At 40.9% G+C, this 24,626-nt stretch overlaps 1 protein-coding gene across 2 annotated transcripts; it reads right to left on the minus strand.

Moving 5' to 3' along the window:
• C1H2orf76 (chromosome 1 C2orf76 homolog) lies at window positions 1-18,206 on the minus strand. 2 transcript variants are annotated; one of them, XM_032215647.1, is made up of 6 exons: window positions 17,864-18,206; window positions 14,182-14,335; window positions 11,807-11,857; window positions 3,758-3,795; window positions 2,562-2,643; window positions 1-434 (listed from the first exon to the last, which is right to left on the minus strand). In XM_032215647.1, the coding sequence occupies exons 2-6, from the start codon at window positions 14,312-14,314 to the stop codon at window positions 358-360; spliced, it is 381 nt and encodes a 126-aa protein (XP_032071538.1). In that variant the 5' UTR covers window positions 14,315-14,335; window positions 17,864-18,206; the 3' UTR covers window positions 1-357. The 2 variants fall into 2 exon arrangements, with proteins under 2 accessions (XP_032071538.1, XP_032071544.1); XM_032215653.1 differs by lacking the exons at window positions 14,182-14,335; window positions 17,864-18,206 and adding an exon at window positions 12,288-12,711.
• Between the last annotated feature and the right edge of the window lie 6,420 nt (window positions 18,207-24,626).

Raw genomic sequence — 24,626 nt, forward strand, 5'->3', positions numbered from 1 at the left:
TGTGGTAAGATTACCGGCGTTTGTTTTTTTTATGCATGGTTCTTTTCTGAAGCTGATACATCTTCATTTTGACATAAATGATTCTGTCAATCTACATACAAATTCCTATTTGCAAGCCATACAGAGAATGTATCAGCGTATGCTTATTATTATTTTACAAAATCACACATTTCAGGAAGAGAAATTAGTCTTGTCAGAAAGCAATGTCATTGTTTGTAGTCCCCTCCCCCGCTCTTCAATGGGTCTTGCATTGCTGTAAATAAAAGTCTCAATGCCTGTTAACATAAATGTTGGATTTCAGGATAAACTATCTCATTAACAGTGCAGATTTCCCCCCCTCCTCAATTTTCTTGGTCTTCACCAGGTAGCAACGGGATTGGTCTTGTATTTTCTGTAATCCTCCATGCAGAAAAATGCGAGTTCTGTTTCATTCGCTGAAATGAAGAAAACACACCTATTTCACCTATTTGAGAAAGACCAGAATTTTCCCATAGTGGAAAAAAATATAGCAATAATTAAGCTGTCATTTAAGGTTGTTGTTGGTTCAACATCTTTTTACAGCTGATCCCAATGGCAAGAAGACATAGTAGGCTTGGTAGAAGGGACAGGAAAGCACCCTTGCTTAAACACAAAATTCAAAACAAAAACATTGAGACAGCACTCCACAAGCTGAAAGCACCACTCCTTCTCTTTCATTGTATTCTCGTTTCAAAATATAAGAAATAGCTAAACCCATATTTTAAACTTCCTTGTTCTATTTAGTGAGAAGGGAGGCAGGTTCCCCCTGAAATTAACCTGTAGCAGTAATAATTTAATACTTAGCGGATCAGTAGAATATTTTACAGGTCACTTTACATTCTCCCTCATGACCCATCAAATGCGAGACTGAAGCAGCTAATTCCCCCCCCCCCTCCTGCCAATGATTAATTCATGAGGCTTCAACAATATGCAAAGTGAAAGACACAAATTGGCTTCTCCAGCAATACCTTCAAATGCCTCTAATTATTCACAGGGGATCTGGCAGAGCTCAAGGAACCACGGAGGTTCAGAGCAAGCACAGTTCTTCCCACCAGCAGGTCAAGGACTTCTTCTAAAACAGTAAGTCAGCAACATTACTAATTCAGAGCAGACACATTGCTGATGGAAAGTCATCACAATTAGAAGACGTGGGAGCCCTTTGAAGTGCGAAGCGACCAAGTTCGGCACTCGCTTTTCAAAATTAAACCGTTAAGTTAATGAAGTCTGCCTGTGTCGTGAAGAAAGGAGCAAGGAGTGGGAAGAGCTATGACTGAATATCGACTAGGAAATCTGCAGAAAGAGAAAAGAGGGTCCTGGAGGAATCAAAAGTGAAGGCAGACACTTTGTATAAAACTTTTAGGTGAACTGCCCCACAGATGGTATTCTTCTGGTTCGGACAGGTTCGCCTGAACTGGTAGTCGAAATCGCGGGTGGGCCTGCCCACATTTTCAAGCCAAAGCGCATGCGCAGAAGCTGAGCGCAAGCACGGAGGGGAGCATGCGTGCATGGGCACTTGCGTGCGCTCACATTTGCGAATCGGTAGGGAAGGTAAGTGAATACCATCCCTGAATTGCACCCTGTTTAAGCCTTGCTTATCAGATCATAACTGCTCCTAAAACATTGCTCTATTCTCACAATTTGTTTTTCTCCAATGAGAGGACCTGTTGAGGAGGTCACATCTGGGTTTGTAGACCCTTGACACCATGAGGAGCAAGCTTCAGATTTGCACCCTTATTCAAAAAAATTTTCAAATGAAGAAATTTTCTTCCTTTTTCTAATGATTATTATGACTTCTTATTTTAATACATTATAATTATTCTTAAGGTCACAGCCCTGGTTATTGTTATTCAAGTGAGATGAATTAAGCACTCCCTCTTCCCCCTTGGAGCTCTCAGGTTGCCTTGCTGCTGATCCCAGAGTTACCTTGTGGCAAGATGGGCAGCAAACAAATTTAATAAATAAAGACAGTCACTGAACAAGGATTACCTGCAATGCCAAATCAATATTTAACTGGCACCCTGCAGCCACCTGGTTTGGCCTACACAATCCTCTTTCTCTACATTTCTTGCTGCGTAACATACCACAAGGGCACTTCGCTTCAAACATTGAGATGATTTCACTGCTGTGCTTTATTAAATAGATGCCTCTGTCATATCTCCTCGCTGGTCCCCTTCTTAAATTTCCAACCAAACCTCCATTTAAATGTTACTGAAAAGACGGAGCAGATGTAATTCTAATAACCAAACTGTCAATCATTTAAAATTACTCTCCACAGAGTTCTAGGCATACCTTCTTTTCTTTTTTTAAAGGAATGCCTTCGTTAACATTCTGTAGGGAGAGGCAGGGTGCCCTCAAGTCCAATAATTTGAACGTACATTATGCCAGCCTCCTCTCCCGCTCCTGAATAATTACCAGTTTGTGCACCGAGCACACCAGAAATAGTGTTTGCTTTTCGGCTGGCTATCCAAATACGGTCAGCTGTTCTCAGAATAAAGGCCAGCACAATGAACCACATCTTCCGTCAGTTCAAACGAGCAACCTACCTACTCCAGCTGCTTTCAAGGTGCTGTCTTCCACCAAGATGAGTTTGTCATCATCCTCTAAACTCAGAACAAGTTCATTGGTCTAGAAATATGGGGAAAGGAAGGGCGGAATGAGAGTGTCAACATTTTCTAAGCTCAAGGGAAAATAAACATTAGAATGATCTAGAGCAAAGGTGGGGAACTAAGGGCCTGTTATGATGTGTAGACTTCAACTCTCAGAATTCCTGAGCCAGCCATGCTCAGGAATTCTGGGAGTTGAAGTCCACAGGTCAATAAAAGGGTCATAGTTCCCCATCCCTGATTTAGAGGGATATTGTTCTGACCCAGCTCCCCAAACATGACAAACCCTCTGAAATCAATCAGTGATTCCTTTATTAGGAGCACCAGCAAAAAGTTTCTCCCTCAAGGCAGGCTAACAAATTTGTCCGGCAGGAAGATGAATAGTTGTATGCCACATCTATTCAACTCCACCCCCTGCTTTTTATCCCCAGAGCTAGGGTGGGGTTTTTGCTAGCAACGGTGGCACTTCCATCCCAAGGATCAGCCCACAGATTTCCACTGCTCTCCTGTCCTCTGCCTCTGAGCATCTGCGCATCAGGCATTGGACCCAGTTGTTCCTCCTCTTCTTCATCTCTCCCTCCCTCCCTCCCCCTCTCTCTCTCTCTCTCTCTCCCTTCCTCCCCCCCCCCTCTCTTTCTGAGAGCTCCACTCCCTCTTCCCCCTCGGAGCTCTCAGGTTGCCTTGCTGCTGATCCCAACTCCCATGCCTCCCCCTCATCTGATTTGGCTGCTGGAGGGGCCAGTGGCCAACAGGCCACAACAGAAATAAAGGAAAGAATCTTTGACATCTGATATGAATAATAAGTAATGATTGTGGAAGAGATGCATGAAAGTTAATTGTAACCAACTGACATACTTTCTACAAGATGTAATGTAAGATGATTTTTTTTGTGTTGTTTGTTTAATAAAAATAAAAAATTCTTGCAAAAAAAAAGAAAAAAAGGAAACTGGGCTGTCAAAGAACACAATGGCTGGACACCATCAAAGCTGACACCAGCCACAGCATAGAAAAACTCAAAGAAGCAGTGCAAGATTGGGAGATGTGGAGAGACCTGCGTCATCAACAGTCGGACACAACAGAATGGATAATATCATTATCATCATCCGAGGCAAATAAGGAAGCAATGATAAACGCACCTTAGAGCCATGCGCTTGATGGATAATCTTCATTGTATCTGAAAGAGATTATTTACTTTGAGACAGGTTTGATCTTAAATACTCATGGACACTTCTCTGATTTTGTGCATGCTTCATTCATTCTGCAGAGTATTACTTTTATTCATTTTGCTAGAATTAGACAGGTATCACAGTTTGAAATATAAAACCACTTTTTCCCATAGTGATGCCACTAGGGATAAATTTAAACCCATAAAAAAGAAGGGTTAGGGTTATCAATGGACCCCAAATAAGAATATGGAAAGTTTACAGCCAGTCATTATTTATTTCATTATGATTAATTTGAACATTGGCTTTAGAATTTATTTCAAAAGTGTTTGTTTAAATTATAAAATTATAAACCACTTATATTTGTCTGTTTCATTGCACCATAAAAGCACTATAAACAAATTAAATCAATACAACTGGTATAAATACACCCTTGCATGGGTTTTAACTATTAATTTGTTGCCAGCCTTAAAAATGTTATCAACTACGACCTCTCTCTTAACATGTTTTCAAATTACATATATAAATATACCTGAAATACACTAAACGCACAGAACAAAGTTGTTAAGGTTAACAACCAGCATGTCTTTAGATTAGTTAAATTCAGGCTCCAATGTGAATTTCAATGTTCGGTTTTCTTATTCTTGTTTTATTGTAATATGGTTAAAAGAGAAACCATACAAATATATTTTAGTTTAGAGAATAGATTGTTAGGATTATTTCTACTTCCAGTCAAGTAATCATCATGGGATTTGGGAGCATGTGGACAGTGATTTTTAATAACCTAATTCAGCATGTTTTAAGACTTTAGCCAGTCCAGCTATCGACACAAAAATTCTGCTATCATGCATACTTTACTCGTTATTCCTCCTTTTATAATGCATGTGCTTAATTATAAACACAAAGTAAAAATATATGGTATAAAGCAGGGGTGTCAAACTCAAGGCCCGGGAGCTGAATTGGCCTGCAGGGTGCTTAGATCTGACCTTAGGCCGCCCTAGAAACAGCAAAGGACTGGCCTACAGTGTCTCTGCCAGCAAAAACGGAGCTCGGAAGGACCACGTGTGACCCTCCTAAGCTCCGTTTCACTGGCGGAAGGTTGCAAGAGACCATTGCAGCCAAAAATGGAGCTTGCAAGGGGCGCGGGCAGACCTCCCAAGCTGGTAGAGGGTTGCAGGAGGCCGTCAAAACCGGAAATGGAGCTTGGGAGCCTGTTTTCGTTAGCAGAGTGCTCAGGCCACTACAGGCGCCCCCGAGACGAGTGATGTTGAGCTGGCCACTCCCACCCCAGCCCCCCAAGGTCAAACACAACCCTGATGTGTCCCTCAATGAAATTGAGTTTGACACCCCTGATCACTGTTCCCTCTAAGGTGCGCGGGTGAGCAGCCGCACACGTACGTGGCAAGAAAACACCGCACAGCCATTTCTAACTGCCGCGCAGTGATTTCTGTCATTTCTATCAGTCGCCCCGTGTTCAGCAAAGCAAACGCGGGGAAGTCCTTTGCAGGCAGCTAGAACTGGCCACCCGCAAAGGACCTCCCCAGACTTGTTTTGATGAGCACGGAGTGACTGACAGTAGTTTGCCCCGGCCAAAGCTCCCGTCAGCACCCCCGCGCGTGGCAGTGGTGCCTCTTCCTCCACGCAGAGCACCTGAGCTGGGCCCGCGTTATCCCTCCCCCTTCCTCCTCCGCTTTTGAGGAGCCATGAGGCCGCGGGAGCTAGTAGGAAGGCGGCGGAGGGGGCGGAGGCAGGAAAAAAAGACCTCATGGCTTCTCAAAAGCACAGTGGAGGCGGCGGCAGGGATAACCCAGAGCCCAGCTGAGGTGCTCCGAGGGGAGGGGGAGGCACCGCCACCGCTGCCATGGGCGGGGGTGCCTGCGGGAGCTTTGTCTACTTCACCTCGGCTGCAGCGCTGGGCAGAAAATGTGTTGGTGATGTTGGAGGAGGAGGAGGCGGCAGCAGTTATTCTAGTGGCAGCGGGGGCTCGTTGGCATCTTCAGCGGCAGCCCTGACCCCTGTGAAAAAAAACGAAGATGGAGCAGATCCACGCAGATGACGTCGCCGCAACATGACTGGAGGAGGAATTCTGGGAGTTGAAGTCCACAAATCTTAAAGCTGTCAGGTTTGAAGACCCCTGGGGTTTTTTTCTCTAAAGGGTTATGGGTGCAAGGATCTTGTAACTTGACAGCTTTAAGACTTGCATGCTTCACTGCCAGAGTTTCTTAGCCAACATGACTGGAGGAGGAATTCTGGGAGTTGAAGTCCACAAATCTTAAAGCTGTCAGGTTTGAAGACCCCTGGGGGTTTTTTTCCCTAAAGGGTTATGGGTGCAAGGATCTTGTAACTTGACAGCTTTAAGACTTGCATGCTTCAATGCCAGAGTTTCTGAGCCAACATTTTGGTTGCTAAGCAGGAGCGTTGTTAAGTGATACTGATATTATATAACACTTTTAATTAAGTGGGTACCTTGAATAAACATAACTTTGAGTTTCAAATAATACTGATTTCGTTGTTGTCTTAGGTGACATCTGTGAAAAAAATTCAGGTGCTCAGGCATGAAAATATGCCACTCAAACACTATACTTTTCTGCTCACACTGAAAAAAAATTAGAGGGAACATTGCCCCTGATATAAAGCAACCTAAGAATGTGGTTTACCTTGAACTTTGTTCATATCAAGAAACTGTGCTGCCATTACAGCAGCTGTATTTTCTTGTCGATCAACTTATTGGGGGGAGTGGGTAAATCCTAAACTATCTTAAAAATATGAACAAATTCTTCAAATTCATTAATTTATCCCCTTAGAGAATGACTACTTTTTTCCCTCACCTAATTATAAAATATTGCTAAGAATTATAAGTAGTCCTTGACTTACAACCATTTGTTTAGTGACCATCCATAGTTATAACAGAACTAAAAACAGTGATGGCTAGTTGTAGCATCTGCATGGTCTTGTGATCAAAATTTGGACGCTTGGCAACTGGCATGTATTTATGATGGCTGCAGTGTCCCAGGGTCATGTGCAGGAGTGGGTTCCTGCCAGTTCTAACCTCTTCTATAAAAGAGGTTCCACAAATCTATAGTGCGGTTTAGAACCAGTTCCAGCTCCCTCCCCCCACCCGTCCACACATCATCAAGATGAAGAGCGAGAGGAGGAATTCTGGGAGTTGAAGTCCACAACTCTTAAAGCTGTCAACTTTGAACACCACTGGTTTTTTTTTTCTAAAGAGTAAGGGGTGCAAGGGTCTTGTAACTTGATTGCTTTAAGACTTGCATGCTTCAAATGCCAGAGTTTCTGAGCCAACATTTTGGTTCCTAAGCAAGAGCGTTGTTAACTGAGTTTCACCACATTTTACAAGTTGGCCATGCCCACCCAGTCACATGGCTGCCAAGCCACTCCCATTCAGTCACATGGCTGCCAAGCCACTCCCACCCAGTCACATGGCCAGCAAGCCATTCCCACAAAGCAGGCCACACCTACAGAAGAGGTTTTAAAAAAAATTGAAACCCACCACTGGTCCTGTGGGTCCTTCTGACAAGTAAAATCAATGGGGAAGCCCGATTCACTTAACAATAGTCTTACTTCATTTAACAACTAGGGCAAAAAAGTTCATAAAATTGGGCAAAATTCACTTAACCACTGTCTTGCTTAGCAATGAAATTTTTGAGTTCAACTGTTGTCATCAAGGGCCACCTGTACCAGGCTTCAGATAATTTAGAAATCAAAACTAATATACAGATATATATTCAAACTCAGATTTTACCATATTTATCTTTGGGAAGTAAGCAAAAGTTTAATAAGCACATTTCTGTTTATCTGATCTTGCTTTCCCAACCACCCAGAGTAGATCTAACAGAAGGAAAAATTTATTCCCTTGACATCAACTCATCAGGGAAGACCTTAACTCTGCGGTTATCTTTGTAAATACCAGATGTGTTTAATGTTTCCAAAAGGGGAAAAAACTACACTGTTTTCACCACAAAGAGAAAATGAATCAAATCCTCAAGGGGCTCTCCTCTACTTTCCATCCCCTAGCATCTATTAAAAGTCCCCTTTTATTTTTTTAACACTAACCCATAATTTGTTGGTTTAATAAAAATGAATTAATAATAACAAATAAAAACAAATAAAGAAAACTTGAAAACATACTAATTCCTATTCAAACTTTACTCTCAGTGTACCATGCAACAGCTTTACTATAGAACTCTGCCATCTACTGTCTCTTAATCTCAACAGGCTGGTTATACAATATTGTCAATTCTTATTATTTTCGGAAAAAACAAATTCTGTCAGTTTAGTATATTTTGCTTTTTTTAAAAAAACCCTGCAAAAACGTGATGCAATTTTCCTGGGAGAATTTTAACGTTCATATATTTTAGCATTATATTCTCCGAATTAATTAAATACTATATAACAGACATTCATAAAACGTCTAGGTATACTGTATAATTTTTTATTTATCCAAAGGGATGTATTATTTGATTTATTTTTAAACATTTGCCAGCTAGTGCATTCTTTTTACATTAGCATGGTCCATTACATTATAACATGCAAATTTATTTACTGAAAAACCTGGCATGGTCATTAAGTGAATGTTAACAGATATACAGCAAAACATTTAATTATTTCAAACCATCCCATTATTGTATAATTGGCATAATTGGACTATTACAATTCATTAATTTATCTTTTAATTTACTGATTCATTTTGATTTAAATATTACTTCGTCTTAGAATCCTGTTTGTTTGTCTCTGCTCTCATTTGCGCCTTACTTACTATGTAAATTCTTTCAGCACATAATTCTTATTTGTTGCTTCCAGCTCCTACTTGATTCCCCCTTCTTGACCTCACAATTAGTTGCTGGCTATTGAAATGCAGAAGCATGGAAGAAACTGAGTTCAAAAGATTGTGGGTCGTGAATGGCATTTCAGCATGTAAGTCAAGTCCAAAAAGCATTTTGGGATCATATTACAAAAATCATACCCCAAGGACAACTCTGATAATTAATAAGTGGAAGTTGAATGCCAAGATACAATTCCAGAAGGAAAAGTTCTCGGTACAATGGAATTGCAATGCCTGATATTTTTCAATCAATCAATCTGAGTACAGCTGGAAGGGATCTTGGAGGTCCTCTAGTCCAACCCCCTGCACAAGCAGGAGATCCTATACAATTTGAGACAGGTGATTGTCCAGTCTCTTCTTAAAAACCTCCAGTGATGAAGCACCCACAACTTCTGAAGGCAAGTTGTTCCACTGGTTAGGAAGTTAGGAAGTTTCTCCTTAATTCCAGGTTTTCTCTCTCTTTAATTAGTTCCCATCCATTGCTTCTTGTCTTGCCTTCTGGTGCTTTGGAAAATAAATTGATCCCCTCTTCTTTGTGGCAGCCCCTCAAATACTGGAATACAGCTATCATGTCACTCCTGGTCTTTCTTTTCTCTCGACTAGCCATATCCAAATCCTGCAACTCTTCTTCATGTTTTTGTCTCCAGGCCTTTAATCATCCTAGTTCAGGAATGTCAAACTGCGGCCCTTGAGCCAGATGTGTCATGTGCAGGCCATGGCCACCCCAGCTCTGCAAAGGCAAAAAACTTTGCAATATGTCATGATACGTCACGTGACACAATAGTTTCATACCCGTGTCCTAGTTGTTCTTCTCTGCACTTTTTCCAAAATCTCAACATCTTTTTTTGTAACGTGGTGACCAAAACTTGATGCTGTATTCCAGATGTGGCCTTACTAAAGGTTTTTTAAAGTGTGACTAATACTTCACACGATTTTGATTCTATGCCTCTGCTTATACAACCAAGGGTGTATTCGCTTTTTAAACCGCTGCAGCACACTGCTGGCTCGTCTTGAAGTGATCATCCATTAGCACTCCAAGGCCCCTCTCATAGTTACTGTTTTTGAGCCAGATTTCACCTCATCTGGTATTTGTACCTTTGATTTTTCCTGCATGGATGTAAAATCTTGCTTTTCTCCACATTAAATTTCATTTTGTTGGATGGGAATTTTTTTTTCCTATTTTTAAAAATTTGGATAGGAAACATTTTGTCAGGAATGTGTTTTCCTGGTCTCGCTAGCAGTGGAAAGATGGCAGCTAACAAGTCATAGAATTCAGTGCAAGCAAGAATGTTATTAACTAAATAACAGAATTGGAAGAAACCTTGGAGGTCTTCTAGTCCAACCCCTACTTAAGCAGGAAACCCTATACCTGTGATGGCGAACCTATGGCACACATGCCACAGGTGGCACACAGAGCCCTCTCTGCCGGCATGCCAGCCATCGCCCCATCCCAGCTCCATTGCACATGTATGCGCACCTCGCAATGGCCAGCTGGTCGTTAGGTCTCTGCTGCACATGCGTGGGGGGAGGCGCCTGCATTGTATTTTGAAGGTGTGTGTGCGCCCCACCACCACCCCACACCCTGTTTTGGGCTTGGAAGGCTTGCACCAACCTGGATGCCAAAAATGGGGGGGGGGAGTTGCATGCGCGAGGGGCGTGCACATATGCGCAGCGGTGGGTCGCATGTGTAGGGAAGGATGCATGCACAGGAGCCCCTCGCCTTGTATTTTGAGATGTATGCGCGCACACACATGCATGCTTTGGGCACTTGGCACCAAAAAGGTCAGCCATCACTGCCCTATACCATTTCAGACAAATGGTTGTCCCATCACTTCTTAAAAACCTCCAGTGTGGAGCACTCACAATTTCTGGAAAGATAATTAAACATTCAAAGAAAAGACCATGCCAAACTACATCCCTTCAACTTGTCTGGACCTTCAGAACAACAGCAGGTGTACCTCTGAAGGTGTATCAGTTGGCAGTGGTATAATACCTTTCTTTATGTCTTTAAGTCTATGATAGGTTCACAAAGAGGGGCCTCTTGTCTCCAGCAATAGAGGTATAAACAACCCAACACCTGCAGTTGGGCTAGTGGCACATCTTAGTAATGATTTGGTCATAATTCAAACATTTGATACACTGCCAGGGATATTTTTGAGTAAAACTTGGTCTCCATTCCCCAACACCTGGAGATATTCTGATGACATGTCTTATAATAACTTGAGTACCCAGATCCCTGACCCTCTGCCATGAGACATTACTTCTGACATTTCTCTACTTTATCCTCTCTACAGGTATCATACTAGAGAACGTTGTTTTCTTGATCTTAATTGTCACAAGCATCAACACAAATAAAGAGATGACAGGCAAGACTGATTTACAAATACAGTGATGCAATCTGCAAAGTTTGTTAAGAAAATTGTTTGAAGCATGGATGAGCAGGAAATTAAAATACAAAATTTGATTGAAGAAATGATTAATGTTGCCATCGTATCAGGGCAGACCAAAAATGTAGATGACATCATTAATAACTCACCAACCTTGTCCAGTGATGGAGCAGGTTTCTCTGGTTCCTACCAGGAAATCTTTAAACCCACGTCGGTAATGCAACTACCATCAGCTCCAGAGAAAAGCCAATTCAGTTATGCTGTTTACTCAAGAGGAAGCAAATGGAAATTCTTCCTTCAATAGCTTTACTCACAGGAATACATGCATTAAAGACTGGTAACATTGACCTGCATGAACATTACTAAGTCAATAAGATTGCAAGCCTTTATTTATTGATTTAGGGTTTTAAAACCAGAGGCAAATTAAAAGGGAGAAAAGGGGGGGGAGGGAAAAAAGAAATGAAATTGTCTTCAGAAATAATTGATTTCAATCACCTGCTTCCCAACCACAAGGTCCTCCGCAGCATACACATTTCTACCGTTCAGATCATTGTTTAAGACACAAAATTAAATGTACACCACATCTGGCACCACTGATCCCCACCTCACTATGTTAATTCCCTGATCTCCAACCCTGACTTTTATGGGTTAAATCTTCAAAGAAAGTTTGAATGAATTAGAAAACCAAGACAAATAGATATCCATGCTTTCATGGATTGCACCTTACTTTATTCAAAGCAGAATTAGTGTTAATATTTAAAGGTTGTTTCAAAAATAAGGAAAGGAAATTACCATAAGTATATTTTCTGAAAGGCGGCAAAAGTTCTGTCCTCGATGTGATATCTAGAGGGGGAGCAAAAATAAAAATCAACATTGTGTTCCCTTACATTTAGCAATTTAGCAATGTACATAAGCACCTGGACCATTATCTTAGACCAGAGGTGTCAAAATGGCAGCCCAGATGCCAGATGTGTCATGCGCATTCCACGCCCACCCCAGCTCCGTGACGGGAAAAATGTCACGAAACATCACATGATGGCAATGTGCCGCCGTTTGACACCCGTGTCTTAGACCAAGAGAAAAATAAGCTGCTTTTCAATACCAGTCAAACTCCACCAAATCCAATGGAACTCACAAAAGACGTATACATATGGTAGGTAACAATGAGATCTTCTCCCAAAGAGACCAATAGGTGGCAGTACCTAGTCAACTTTCACTGATCTTGAAAGGTTAAACAGGGTCAGAACTCGTTAATACTCAGATGGGAACTTACCAGAAATATCGGCTAAAGAAAGCATCGCCCAAGAAGACATGACAAAACACTCCCATGTCAAGACAACTGGATGGCTATAAGTATCAGAGATTGGTATCAGGCCGATAAGGATCGTCATATTTTAATAAAGGCATGTTTGATGTCTTGACAATAGCATGGCAATAGCATGAAACGTTTTTACCATTTTTAGGTTTGGTGGGTTTATTGTTTTTTCACTTTTACACCCAAGACGGGTAGTTCTCATTTAACAACCACTCATTCAATGACTGTTTGAACTTACAACGGTGCTGAATGAGCGGTAGCTACAACCAGCCCTCGTACTGATGATGTCACAGGGTCTTGGAATACATAGTTGCAATTTGGAAACCTTTCCTGGTTTCTTCTTTTTTTAATATTTTTTTTTATTTTAAATACAAAAAATACAAAGAGGCCATATACATCTAAATACAAACAAAAGGAAAAAATACAAATATTACAGTGCGCACACACGCACACAGAGAGACCATTTTTTCCTCTTATATTTCCTCTTCTATAACAACTAAAAGATATACAATATATTCTAATTGTGCCCTTCTTTCCTGCTGGTTTCCAATAAGCACAGTCAATAAGAAAGTCAGCAGGAGGTTACAAGCCAGAAGCACGTAAGGTCTTCATTCAATGACCCACCTAATCCTTTCTTTACAACAGCAACCAGGATTTGCTAAGTGGTGCAGTCGTGTTGTCTTTCAACTTACGCCCATGTCATTTAACCATGGAATTTCTGATTCCAATTAGCACCCACTGAGCTTGGTTGTTTTGTTGCAGACATTTTATTACTCAACTAGATAGCATCATCAGTGCAAGAAGGGAGTGGGTTGGCTCTCATTTCATATACTAGTGGCTTTTACTGTTGGTGAGAGTGGTCTTGGTGTTTCCTTAATTGGGCTGTTCTGGGTTTGACTGGGTTTACTGTTAGCTTGTTTATCTGAATTGTTAGTTCCTTGATTGGGATATTGTTGTTTTTTGTTAACATTGTTAAACAAGGACTACCTGTAAACATTGTCCAATCCATTCAATGGATTGTAACAATCATATAGACTGAAATGTTATAATTCAGTATCTGACATGACTTTTTAAAAAATTTATCTGCAACCTTTAAGTCAGTGTTGACTCCTGGTGACTGCCTAGACTGTTTGCCTGCAGTTTTCTTGGCAAAGTTTACCAGAAGTGGTTTGCCATTGCATTTTTCTAAGGCGGAGAAAGAGTGACTGGCCCAAAGTCAATTAACTTCATCCCTAAAAGAAGACCAGAACTCACCATCCCTCTGTTTCTCGCCTAGTGTCTTAATTAAACTGGCTCTCACAATCTCTTAACATATGATATTGTAAAAAAAGTTGCCTTGTAGGTTGATTATCCCTTAGAAAGCATATATTCTGATAGAAATAAAATGTTACTGAGTTTGACTTTTCCAAATCATGGTCCAACAGAAAGGCTATAGGAACGAAGGAGATAATATATAAACCAATCAGACAACTGGCCCAACCAACACATACATGACTGATGTCCTGACTGGCTGACTGCAGCACTCTAGTTCTGGGCAGTGGAGGGATTCAAATAATTTAACAAGTGGTTCTCTGCCCTAATGATTTCTTCCAACAACCAGTTCACCAAACTGCTCAGAAACCTAACAACTAGTTCTCCCAAAGTGGTACGAACTGGCTGAATCCCACCACTGGTTCTGGGTTGTTTTTTTTTCCTCCAGCTTGCCTAAAAAAGCATTTTGCAGGCAAAAATGTGCATGCTCCAATTCTTCTCCCAGAGAGCTGTCAGAAAATTCCCTTTCTTCCTCCCCTCCCCTCTGCCAATTAGACTTTCAGTGCGCTGACCAGCAAAGTCAATTTTCACAGCTCCTTACCCTTCTTCACAAACGCAATAAATTCTTTTACAGTCTGGTCCAGGTTAACATTGCGGTACAAAACGGGCCTGAAATTACGATGTTCAAAAGAGCGAATAAGACGAACGGTAACTATCATACTTTCGGATGACATGTGAAATTAACTGCAAATTACCTGGAAGGCAAAAACAAAACAAAACATTTAATTATTGCCTTTGAAAGAGCTGAACTTCTTTGGAAAATAAGAAAATAAGAGATCAACTAAGAGGCGTAAAGAGATTTTTAGAAGGTACATAATTATTTTATTCATTTACAGTAATCCTTATTTCAGAAATTTAGAAACATTTGAATACTATTTTGAAAAGAAGCATTAAAAGCTGCATGAAAAAAAGTAGCCCTAAAACAGTGATGTTAATAGAAAATTACTTAGTAGATTGTTAGGAATATGGTCTAACAGTTGAGTTGGCAATATATAAATCATATAGCAATGCTGTACCTGTTTCTTTAAATCATACTGTAAAATGTGATTGGTTGCTGTTTTCCTCAATCAGCCATAAGAGGGAGCCAGAATGACTGTTAGCTCTCTGTTAGATGCTGGGCTGATCTGATCTGAATGTTTTGGAAGCTGGCTGTTAGAAAGTGAGCTATTGTAAGTTTTGCAACTGCTAGCAAAATTTGTGTACCGGACTGTTTATATAATACTGGACTATGTTATTTGGATTATCCCTTAACTGAAAGACATTGATGACTGACTGTCTTATCCGTGTATGACTTGGAATGTTTTATGGACTCTGATACTTCTATTTCCACAAAAGTAAAAGCCTATTTAAACTGCAGTGTCTCTGTATGCTGGTTTGTGTGTTCTCCAACACAACTCTCACAACGCCCCACTGAACGTACTCGCTCTCCCAACGGGGAGTTTACCTAACACTGGTTATGGGCCCAGAGTGTACCAAACATAGCTAAAGGAGAGTTGGTGTTGATAAGCAATACCGCATATAGACAGCTGTTTATTTAGTGATTGCACTATCCTGGAGAAGATGGAGAGTGACCCATCACCAAGTCTATTGATGATAACCCGGTTGGATGGAACAAACTATGTTTCCTGGTCTATGAAATGCAGTCTACTCCTGCGTAGGGAAGGTTTATGGGATGCTGTACAGAATCCACCGGATGTAATTGTTTGGAATCCAGATAACGATGATGATGCCAAGAGGATAGTAGATTTTCAGCGATGCAACGAACGGGTGTTACGTATAATTCGTCTAACAGTGAATGACCAACAATTAGTTCATATTCGTGGAGAAAATTCTGCTGCAAGATGTTGGGAGAATTTGAAGAAAATTTATGTACGTGACACTGTAGGTGCACACATACATCTCACATGCAAACTGTTTAGGGCACGTCTTCTGAAAGGTGGAGATATGTTAGCTCATTTAAACTTCATGAAAGGGGTTTTTCAGGAACTAAATGAAAAAGAACTAATTTTTTCTGAGCTACATCAAGTTTATATCATACTCTCCTCACTGGATGAGAGTTATGATGTTTTTGGACTTCTCTTGAAGTCCTAACCGGAAATGAACTAACATTGAGTGACATTACTGCACGACTGTTGGAAGAGTCAAGAAGAAGGATGGAAAGGGAACAACTGAGAGAAAAACCAACACAATCACATTCTAGTGCCTATACTGTTCGAAAGTGTTTTTCTTGTGGGGCTAAGGGACATATAGCTAGGTTCTGTAAAAAGGCAAAACAACAGAATGCTGGAAGAGCTAGAAAAAATGCTAATGTCAACTTAGCTATGTCTACTTTGGCTATGTCTAGCAATGCACCAATAAACCATGATTTGTGGGTTATTGATAATGGAGCATCACAGTGCATTACTAGAGATAGAAAAAGGTTTGTAAAAATGACCACAAGCAAGGAACATGTATTTCTGGCAAATGGATGGAAGGTGAAGGCGTCCAGTAAAGGTAATGCATGTTGTTCATTCCTAAATGAGCAGTTACCAATGTTATATGTCCCTAACCTGAAATTCAACTTACAATCATTTAGGGCTCTGCTTAACATTGGCTATGTGGTAACCTTTAGGGGAGATATTTGTATCATTGAAAAGGAGGATAATAGGGTTACTGCTACTTTAAAAAATGGTTTGTATGTTATACCGGATGGCCAGAAGGCTAACACAGCTTATCATAATGTTAACCCCCATGATGAATGCATACATTTACTACATAGACGCATGGGGCACATTAATTTTCAAGATGCTGCAACAAACTGTTAAGTTGGCAGAAGGAGTAAAATTAAAACCATGCGGAAAATATTTAGACTGCAATACTGACCTATTCTACCGTCATATTCTTCCTCTCACTGTCCACAACTTACCCTTATCATTTCCTCCTCTGCCCCATTAATTGTTTTTAAAAAATTAACAATCTTCTCAGCAGATCCCAAACTTTGTATCATATTTCATATGATACAGGAAGTTCACAGATATAAGAAAACAGATTTCATCCATCTTGGGACAGAATCCTAGGGTTACCTGATCTGGCCTGCAAATGTCCAAATGACCAGTAGGGGGCAAGAGAGATGCCCTTCCATTTTGAGCCATTATTTTCTGAGATTTCATGATCATCCAGATTCCTTCAGGCCACATCTGGTACCTCTAGTAATCCAGTGCAACAGTAATCCAACCATTACACAAAAAAAAACCATACAAGATTGGAGGACAGTCATAATAGATCAAGCGTCACGTGAGTCAATACAGAACGGGAAGGGTAATCTAATTAAAATACAAACTGCAAGTTCCTATTTGTACATGCATTTTGGGGTACACGTGTATGTGAGTGTGTGTATGCATGCATGACATAAGCCCCCTGCGAGCTCACCAGTGTAATAACAACATTACAACTATACGGAGCAGAGTTTAATTGACTTATTTTACTAGTAGAAGAAAATACTATTTTCTTTTAAGTTTTTTTATTTTTTTTATTTTTCTACAAACATATCATTGTGTGAACAGTGTGGATCCAGAGTTATTGAACAAAATAATAAGGAAAGATCATAATTCAACAAAACGTGTATTATTATAATTATTTAACTTGTGAAATATAACTAAGATGAACATTGTTTTATTTGTTTTAAAAACAGATTAGAAAGGGGATTTTTTTAAAAATATAACAGTGGCATAACTAAAAATCAGAAAGGGGAACAAGGGAAGATTATAATTCAATATAAATCTGTGTATTACTATTAGAATTAAATAAGTCTGTTAAACATAACAAATATGATTATTGGTATTATATCTGTAGTAAAAGAAGTAATGTCGAGAATATGGAGATTGGCATAAAAATCTTATACTGAAATATGGAATAATTAAGGAAAGATTATAATTCAACAAAATATGTGTATTACTACTAAAAGTTTATAAGATTGTTAATTGTGTTAAGTATGAAGAGTATTGTTTTATTTGTACTAAGATGTAACTCTGGTTTGTTTGTAGAAAAATAAAAAAAATAAAAAGCTTAGAAAAAGAATACTATTTTCATTTGTTTTTTGTTAGCCACCCAACTCCAATGGGCTCTACTCAAAAATGCCCACCCAGTTGCGCGCACCGGCTTTTCCCCACGTGCTAACGTGGGAAAGGCAGGCACCGCTGTCCACATCACTTTCAGCTTCATCGCCGTGCATGTTATTGTTTTACCTCTGAAATCACCTGCCACTCCCCGGGACGGCTTCGCTAAGAATCCTATAGTTTCCTCAAGAGAGCCTCACTTCCTCGCCTCGCCGCTTCGCCCCAGAGAAGTCAGTCAAATGAATCCCGCCCCTTCCTTCGAATCACGTGGCTAGAAGGCTTCGTCGCCTCTCGCCTGTCATTTCCTGGTGGAGAAAGAAGACTCGTCTTCTACTCTTCTCCGACCCTCTCGCCGGCGATTAACTCCTCCTCCCACTTTTTGCGTTCCACCCAATGACAAAGCTTAGAATTCCCTTTCCCTTTCTGCGACTACTCTTCGCCTCTCTCGCCGGCGATTGGCTGCTCCTCCCACTTTAACCTTCCACTCTATTGACAAAGCCTATAATTCCCTTTCCCTTTTTTGCTAACTATTCTCCGCCCCTCTCACCAGCGATTGGCTGTTCCTCTTACTTTTTTGCGTTCCACCCAATGACAAAGCTTAGAATTCCCTTTTCGCATTTTCACTGCCTTTGCCTTGCAGTGAAAGGTGCCGCTGTCCTTCCTCTACCTTTCTTCAGTGAATTGTTTTCCGCTAATCATTCTAAAACTTTCAGGGAGAATGTTACGCGCTTGGTATCTATGCCGACTTTATTGGGATAAACTTCTGTGAACAACGAAAATAGCCTCAGGTGCCTAATTAAATCAAAGTATGCCTTACTTCCAAATAATGCCACTTTCTCAGCACGTGTTTGGGGTAGGATTCTTCCCCGCCCGAAAGGCTTATTCTCCCGTCTGAGTTGCAAAACTGGCTGGGTGACTTTGAGGCAATCACTACTCTCTCTCAACCCGACCCACCTCGCAGGATTGTTGTGTGGAAAACCAGGAGGAAGAAATATTAGGTATGTTTGCCATCTCGAGTTACTTACAAAGTAATAAAGGCGGCATAAAAATCTAATAATAAAATATTATTGCAGCAGAAAGAGCATTTTCCAACAATTATGCAAAGCACTGCAGTAATATAGTCGTGAAAGCAAAGGCTAGAATTCTCAAATAAAAATAAAATGTCCTTACACCATTCCCCACTTTGCCCATTTTGCAGCCTCTCCAACCTCAAGGTTCTTAAGTTTTGTGATCCCCTTATTTGATTAGAAATCAGACCTGGACCAGAAGAGAAAAGACCGCTGTCTTGTTGGGGACGATCACAGTTTTATAAAACACTAGATTTTTCCCCCACTTGTCTATCTGCATTATTATACACAAAGAAGTTGCAAGACAAAAACTTTCTCTTGGTTAAAAATCGCTTGAGTGTCATCATTTCCACTGCATTTTCTGATTTGGCCACATGGGGTCCTATAATCCTCCTCCACTGCGGATTGACTTGGGTGGAAGACGAGTGACATATCAAAGAGTTAACCTCAATTATTTCGCAGTTAGACTTCGGGTTCCTAGTTGCAACATATAGGCTGCTTTCCAGAGGATGAAGAACAGGACGAATGCAGGAGAATTCCTGAAAACAGAGCAACGAAGTGAACAACATTTGCATATTCATGAAAACGTCCTTAGGCAGCCTTCATTGGAAGTGCTGGCAAACCACGACCCAAAGTGCGTTTAAAAATGCATAATCCTAGGAATCAAAGAAGAACCTATGGTTGCAGATCGAACTAGGAAGATTTAGAGACACACAGTCCTTTTGATTCAAAGAATCTGCTAATTTCTACAGATTAAGCATTTAGCTAGAAATCTACATTAATCTGGCAGTCTACTGTTCTTATATCCACTGTTTTTAATTAACTAATATTTTGATATACTCTGCTATTGTATTTATCAAAGCAAATTTAGTTTTCAGTGAGTTTTCTATCACCTGAAATCACTGGGCAATAGGAGTTTCAATCAATGCTGTGACCTATTTTGTCCAGAATTTTCTAGTTCTGAACTACCCCTCCATACTCTTTCTTGATACAAAATTCTCTAGAGACACTTTCTAGGTCCCTCATTTCACATGCTAACAAAATAATACTTAGGATCATCCAATGCAGATTAGAACTCTACATTGAAAAAGAAATGCCATATGTTCAAGCTGACTTTCAAAGAACCTGATGAATACAAGACATGTCAATGCATGCTAGATAATTGAGAAAGGAAAAAAAAAACAGTCATGTGCTTCACTGATTATATATAAAAATGGCTGTGTGTGTGTGTGTGTGTTCCAGCATAATACCTCAAGCAATTTCAACCAAACTTGGTACACAGATGACTTACTCTCTGGAAACAAGTGCTGTGGGGGTACGACACCCCTAACACCCTTCAGGGTGTGTGTTCTGTTAAGATACAGACTGTTGTACCTTAAAATGGTTTCTACTGTACAGTGCAGTGGAGTTGCCATGATAATGACTTCACGGTACTCCACAAGGGGAGTACTGGTAAGGTGGTAAGGGGGAGGGCAGACTCTCAGAACATCTCACTATCCTCATGAGAAATTTATATATAGGTCAGAAAGCTTCAATATTGACGGAACATGATGAAACAGACTGGCTCCAGATTGGCAAAGGAGTGGAAGAAGGCACTTTCCCTTATTATTCAATCTATCTGCTGAGTTAGGGAAATGGGATTACATAAAGATTAACATGATTTTAAAACTTGAGAAAGAAACATCAATAGCTTCTGTTATGCTGATGACACTACAGCCCCAGCCAAAAATGCAAAAGATCTGCAAACTGTAGTAATAAAATTCAAGCAGCACAGTGAAAAGGGGAGACTAAAATTATAAAATACAAAAAAGGCTAAACTAGTCTTAGAACAACCAGCCTTAGAAATGACAGTAAAGATACTGACGTGGTGGATAGCTTCTGTCTCTTAAGATTATCCATCAGTACAGTAGTAAAGGCAAAAGCAGTCAAGAAATACACTGCAGATTAGCAGTGCAGTTTAGCACTTAGCAGCCAGGAAGGCCTTGGAAAAGATACTGCATTCAAATGCCATGATGTATCTTTACTTACAAAGATAAAGGTTGTACAAGCCATGGTACTCCCTGTGATAACTCTATGGAAGCAAAAGCTGAACTTTAAAAGAGCAGATTCCTGAAAGAAGAAATAAAGCAAACCGATGGCTCATCAAACAAATTAATTGAGCGCTTTTACTCAAGGATCAAGGCTGACTTCGCTCAAATTATCCTACTTTAAACACATTATATGAAAACCTACCTCTCTGGGGAAACCTTTAATGCTAGGAAATATGGAAAGAAAGGGAAGAAGAATGTTTTGATTTTTTTTAAAGGTCCCCCCAAACCTGGTTTATGCTGCCAGGTCTTGGGGCTCCCAAGGGGATTTGTCTCAATGGGCTGTATAGCTGAGGGGGGCATGTTTATCCTCCTTACATGTCTGGCCTAAGCTCAAAGATGACTCAAGGAAATCCAGTCGAGTCCAGTTCTTTATTTGCTTATATATACCTAATAGATAATCTTCTAACCTAAAAGATATAACCTGTGAAATACTAGGGCGTGGTGGCTACACTAAATCTCTTTCTCCTTATCCCCGTGGAGTTCAGGACTGTGCAATTGCATATATTATGCCTCTCTCAGGAACCTGCTGCCTTAGCTATGTCTAGTTTAATGAAAAGAAGGACTAGCGTTGACATGATAGCATGTCTCAGGGGCTGCCACAAAGAAGAGGAGTCAAGCTATTCTCCAAAGCACAAGACAAGGGCAAGAAGCAATGGATGGAAACTAATCAAGGAGAGAAGCAACTTAGACCTAAGAATAAAGTTCCTGACAGTTAGAACAATTAATAAGTGAAGCAACTTGTTCATGTTCATGTTCATGTTTATTATACTTGTATGCCACCCTATTCCCGAGGGACTCAGGGAGGCTAACAAACAACTGGGGAAGGGGGAGATACAAAAAACAAACAAGACAGAAACAAGATACAAAAAACAGATTAAAAGCTACACAACAATCACAACAATTCAAGTGGGGTTGGGAACTCATCAGCCCCAGGCCTGCCGGACCAGCCAGGTCTTGATGGCTTTGCGGAAAGCCTGAAGGGTGGTGAGGGTCCGAATCTCCACGGGGAGATCGTTCCAGAGGGCTGGAGCAGCCACAGAGAAGGCCCTCCCCCGAGGGGTCGACAGACGACATTGGCTAGCTGATGGAATCCGGAGGAGGCCTAATCTGTGGGATCTAATTGGTCGTAGGGAGGTAATTGGCAGGAGGCGGTCTCTCAAGTACCCAGGTCCAATACCATGTAGGGCTTTAAAAGTAACGACTAGCACCTTGAAGCGCGTCCAGAGTCCAACAGGCAGCCAGCGCAGCTCGCGGAGGATAGGTGTAACGTGGGTGTACCGAGGTGCACCCACAATCGCTCGCGCGGCTGCATTCTGGATAAGCTGAAGTCTCTTAATGCTCTTCAAGGGCTGCCCCATGTAGAGCGCATTACAGTAGTCCAGTCTTGAGGTCACAAGGGCGTGAGTGACTGTTCTGAGAGCCTCCCCGTTCAGGTAGGGACGCAATTGGTGCACCAGGCGAACCTCCTGCCTCCAGAAATTGTGAATTGGACAATCATTTGTCTGAAATGGTATAGTTTCCTGCCTAAGCAGGGAGTTGGATTAGAAGAACTCTAAGGTCCCTTCTAACTCTGTTATTCTATTCTATCCGGCCACAATATGATTGCCAAAATTCCTCTTCCACTCTTTCTCCTGCTGCCCATTCCATCACACTCTGCCCATGGTTACTATTTTCCTTTTTCATGTTAATTACTGTTGGAATCTTTTTAGATTTTTATCTTTTTATATTAGCGATTTTATTTATTTTTATGTGCCATCCAAAGTTGCAGCTCTGTGAATTTGGTTAATAAAGAAAAATGAAGTCAACCAGTACAAGGTGTACTCAGTTACAGTGGTGAAGGGTGCCTTCTTAGAAGAACTAAAGGACCAGGTTAGGGACATAATGTCATGGAAAAATCTGTGTGATCACAAAGACAATAACTTGGTGCACACAATTCATCTATATCCCTTGAAAGAGACACACTCAGATTGTGGGTTCCCTACCTGCCTGACATGTTGAAGATATGGGGGAGGTGCCAGATGAATGCATTTCTCTGGAAGATAAATGATGGCAACGGCATCCACCAAGCACAGCACCACAAAATGGGCCAGAGCATCTAAAACCCCGAGAACCTTGGGAATAGGAGGGTTGAGATTACTTACCTTTCACTCTACAGGAGGCATGTCCAACCTTGGCAACTTAAAAACCTGTGGCCTTCAACTCCCACAATTCCCCAGCCAGCCACAATGGCTGGGAAAGGCTGGGAGTCAAAGTCCATAGATCTAAAAAGTTGCCAAGATTGAACATTACTACTTTTTAGGATCATCCTTGGTCTACCTATGCTTCCTAAGTTCCTGCCTCAACTTCTGTATGTGTTAAGGGGATCTTTTAAAAGACCAGATATTGGAGATAATGTTTGCCAAATTGGGTTATTTTCACAGACATTTTATTACTTTAATGAGGGAACCATCAACAAGGAACCACACCCCAAGTTTGATTGGTAGGGCAAACTCTATGAAATCAGCCAGCAAATTCACCCCTCAGGCATAATTTTACCTAACCTGGTAAAAAAAAATATGTAAGGAAACAGCCCAGCTCAGCAAATGCCAAGAACTCAACATTTCAACACTGAACTATATATTCTCTACTATGGTGTGTGGTGTGTGTGTGTGTGTGAGAGAGAGAGAGAGAAGAGAGAGAGAGAGGGAGAGGGAGAGGGAGAGGGAGAGGGAGGGAGGGAGGGAGGGAGGGAGGGAGGGAGGGAGGGGGAGAGAGAGAGAGAGAGAGAGAGAGAGAGAGAGACGGATACACACCTCTTTTCCAATCTTGAAGGCCCAATGCAGTGTTAACAATTAACCTTGTGATCTGGGCTTCCACAATACTCTCAAGCACAAGAGCTCAACACTAAGTACCTTTATAACATGCTGAGTCATAAACTGAGCAATCATATCCTAAGCCTGCATGTCATGCAAATTCAATTTTGGCATACTTTCTTACTTTAATGATGAAATGGGAGCCTTATACTTTCATCATACCATTTCACATTTTGCATTGACTGAAGTTCTGGAACTATCAAATATTTTAAAAAGAAAAGAAAATGAGGCTCGTTGTTGGCAGGCCTAGCATTAAATGTACTTGAAAGCCTGTTTTTGTTGTAGAAAAAAACACTAATGTTGGAAAACAAGGAAGTAAAAAGAAGAGGCTCTGTATAGTAAAACATGTTCAATAGGCTGCAATGGCAAAACTGAACGTAGCTATGCTGTTCTGGCATTTGCTTCTAAGGAACAAGCATTTATCACCCCCTCTGCAATTGTGGGATCTTGAAGTCTAGCTCCAGCTGTGGAGCTGACACACAGTATGGACTTTGTAATACTTGAAATATGGTGTTTGTAGTACTGCTGCACTAACTAACCAACATAGGCTTCCTTGATTTGGCCACCACTAGCTCTGCAGATGCTAAGACAGCTGAACTCGATTGAATTCGATTGTTAATTGCGGGAGAGTCCGCCAGAAAACTTTTTTAAAAACTCCAGGCAAAGGGGGAAAGTTTCTGAAAAAGACAATGGCAGACTGCATTGCTATAACGACCCTCATCAGGAATAGAAGATCCTTTTTTATTAGTTTGATATTTTATTGTGTTTATGAAAATGCAATGTGATCCTCTACTTTTTAGCCTGGGACTTGACCGGTCCACATTTCCAAGCCCCCCTCAGGAACCGGACGTGAGGATCCCTCGTCCCTCTTCAGTGAGCGAGA

The sequence above is a fragment of the Thamnophis elegans genome, chromosome 1 (genome assembly GCF_009769535.1).
Source record: "Thamnophis elegans isolate rThaEle1 chromosome 1, rThaEle1.pri, whole genome shotgun sequence".
NCBI classification, from domain to species: domain Eukaryota; kingdom Metazoa; phylum Chordata; class Lepidosauria; order Squamata; family Colubridae; genus Thamnophis; species Thamnophis elegans.

Excerpts from the sequence above, each read along its gene's own strand:
- C1H2orf76 (XM_032215647.1), bottom strand. The coding sequence starts at position 14,314 with ATGTCATCCGAAAGTATGATAGTTACCGTTCGTCTTATTCGCTCTTTT. Across the intron at positions 11,858-14,181 it reads TATTGCGTTTGTGAAGAAGG|ATATCACATCGAGGACAGAA; the intron begins GTAAGGAGCTGT and ends CTCCCCCTCTAG. Across the intron at positions 2,644-3,757 it reads ATCAAGCGCATGGCTCTAAG|ACCAATGAACTTGTTCTGAG; the intron begins GTGCGTTTATCA and ends CCATATTTCTAG.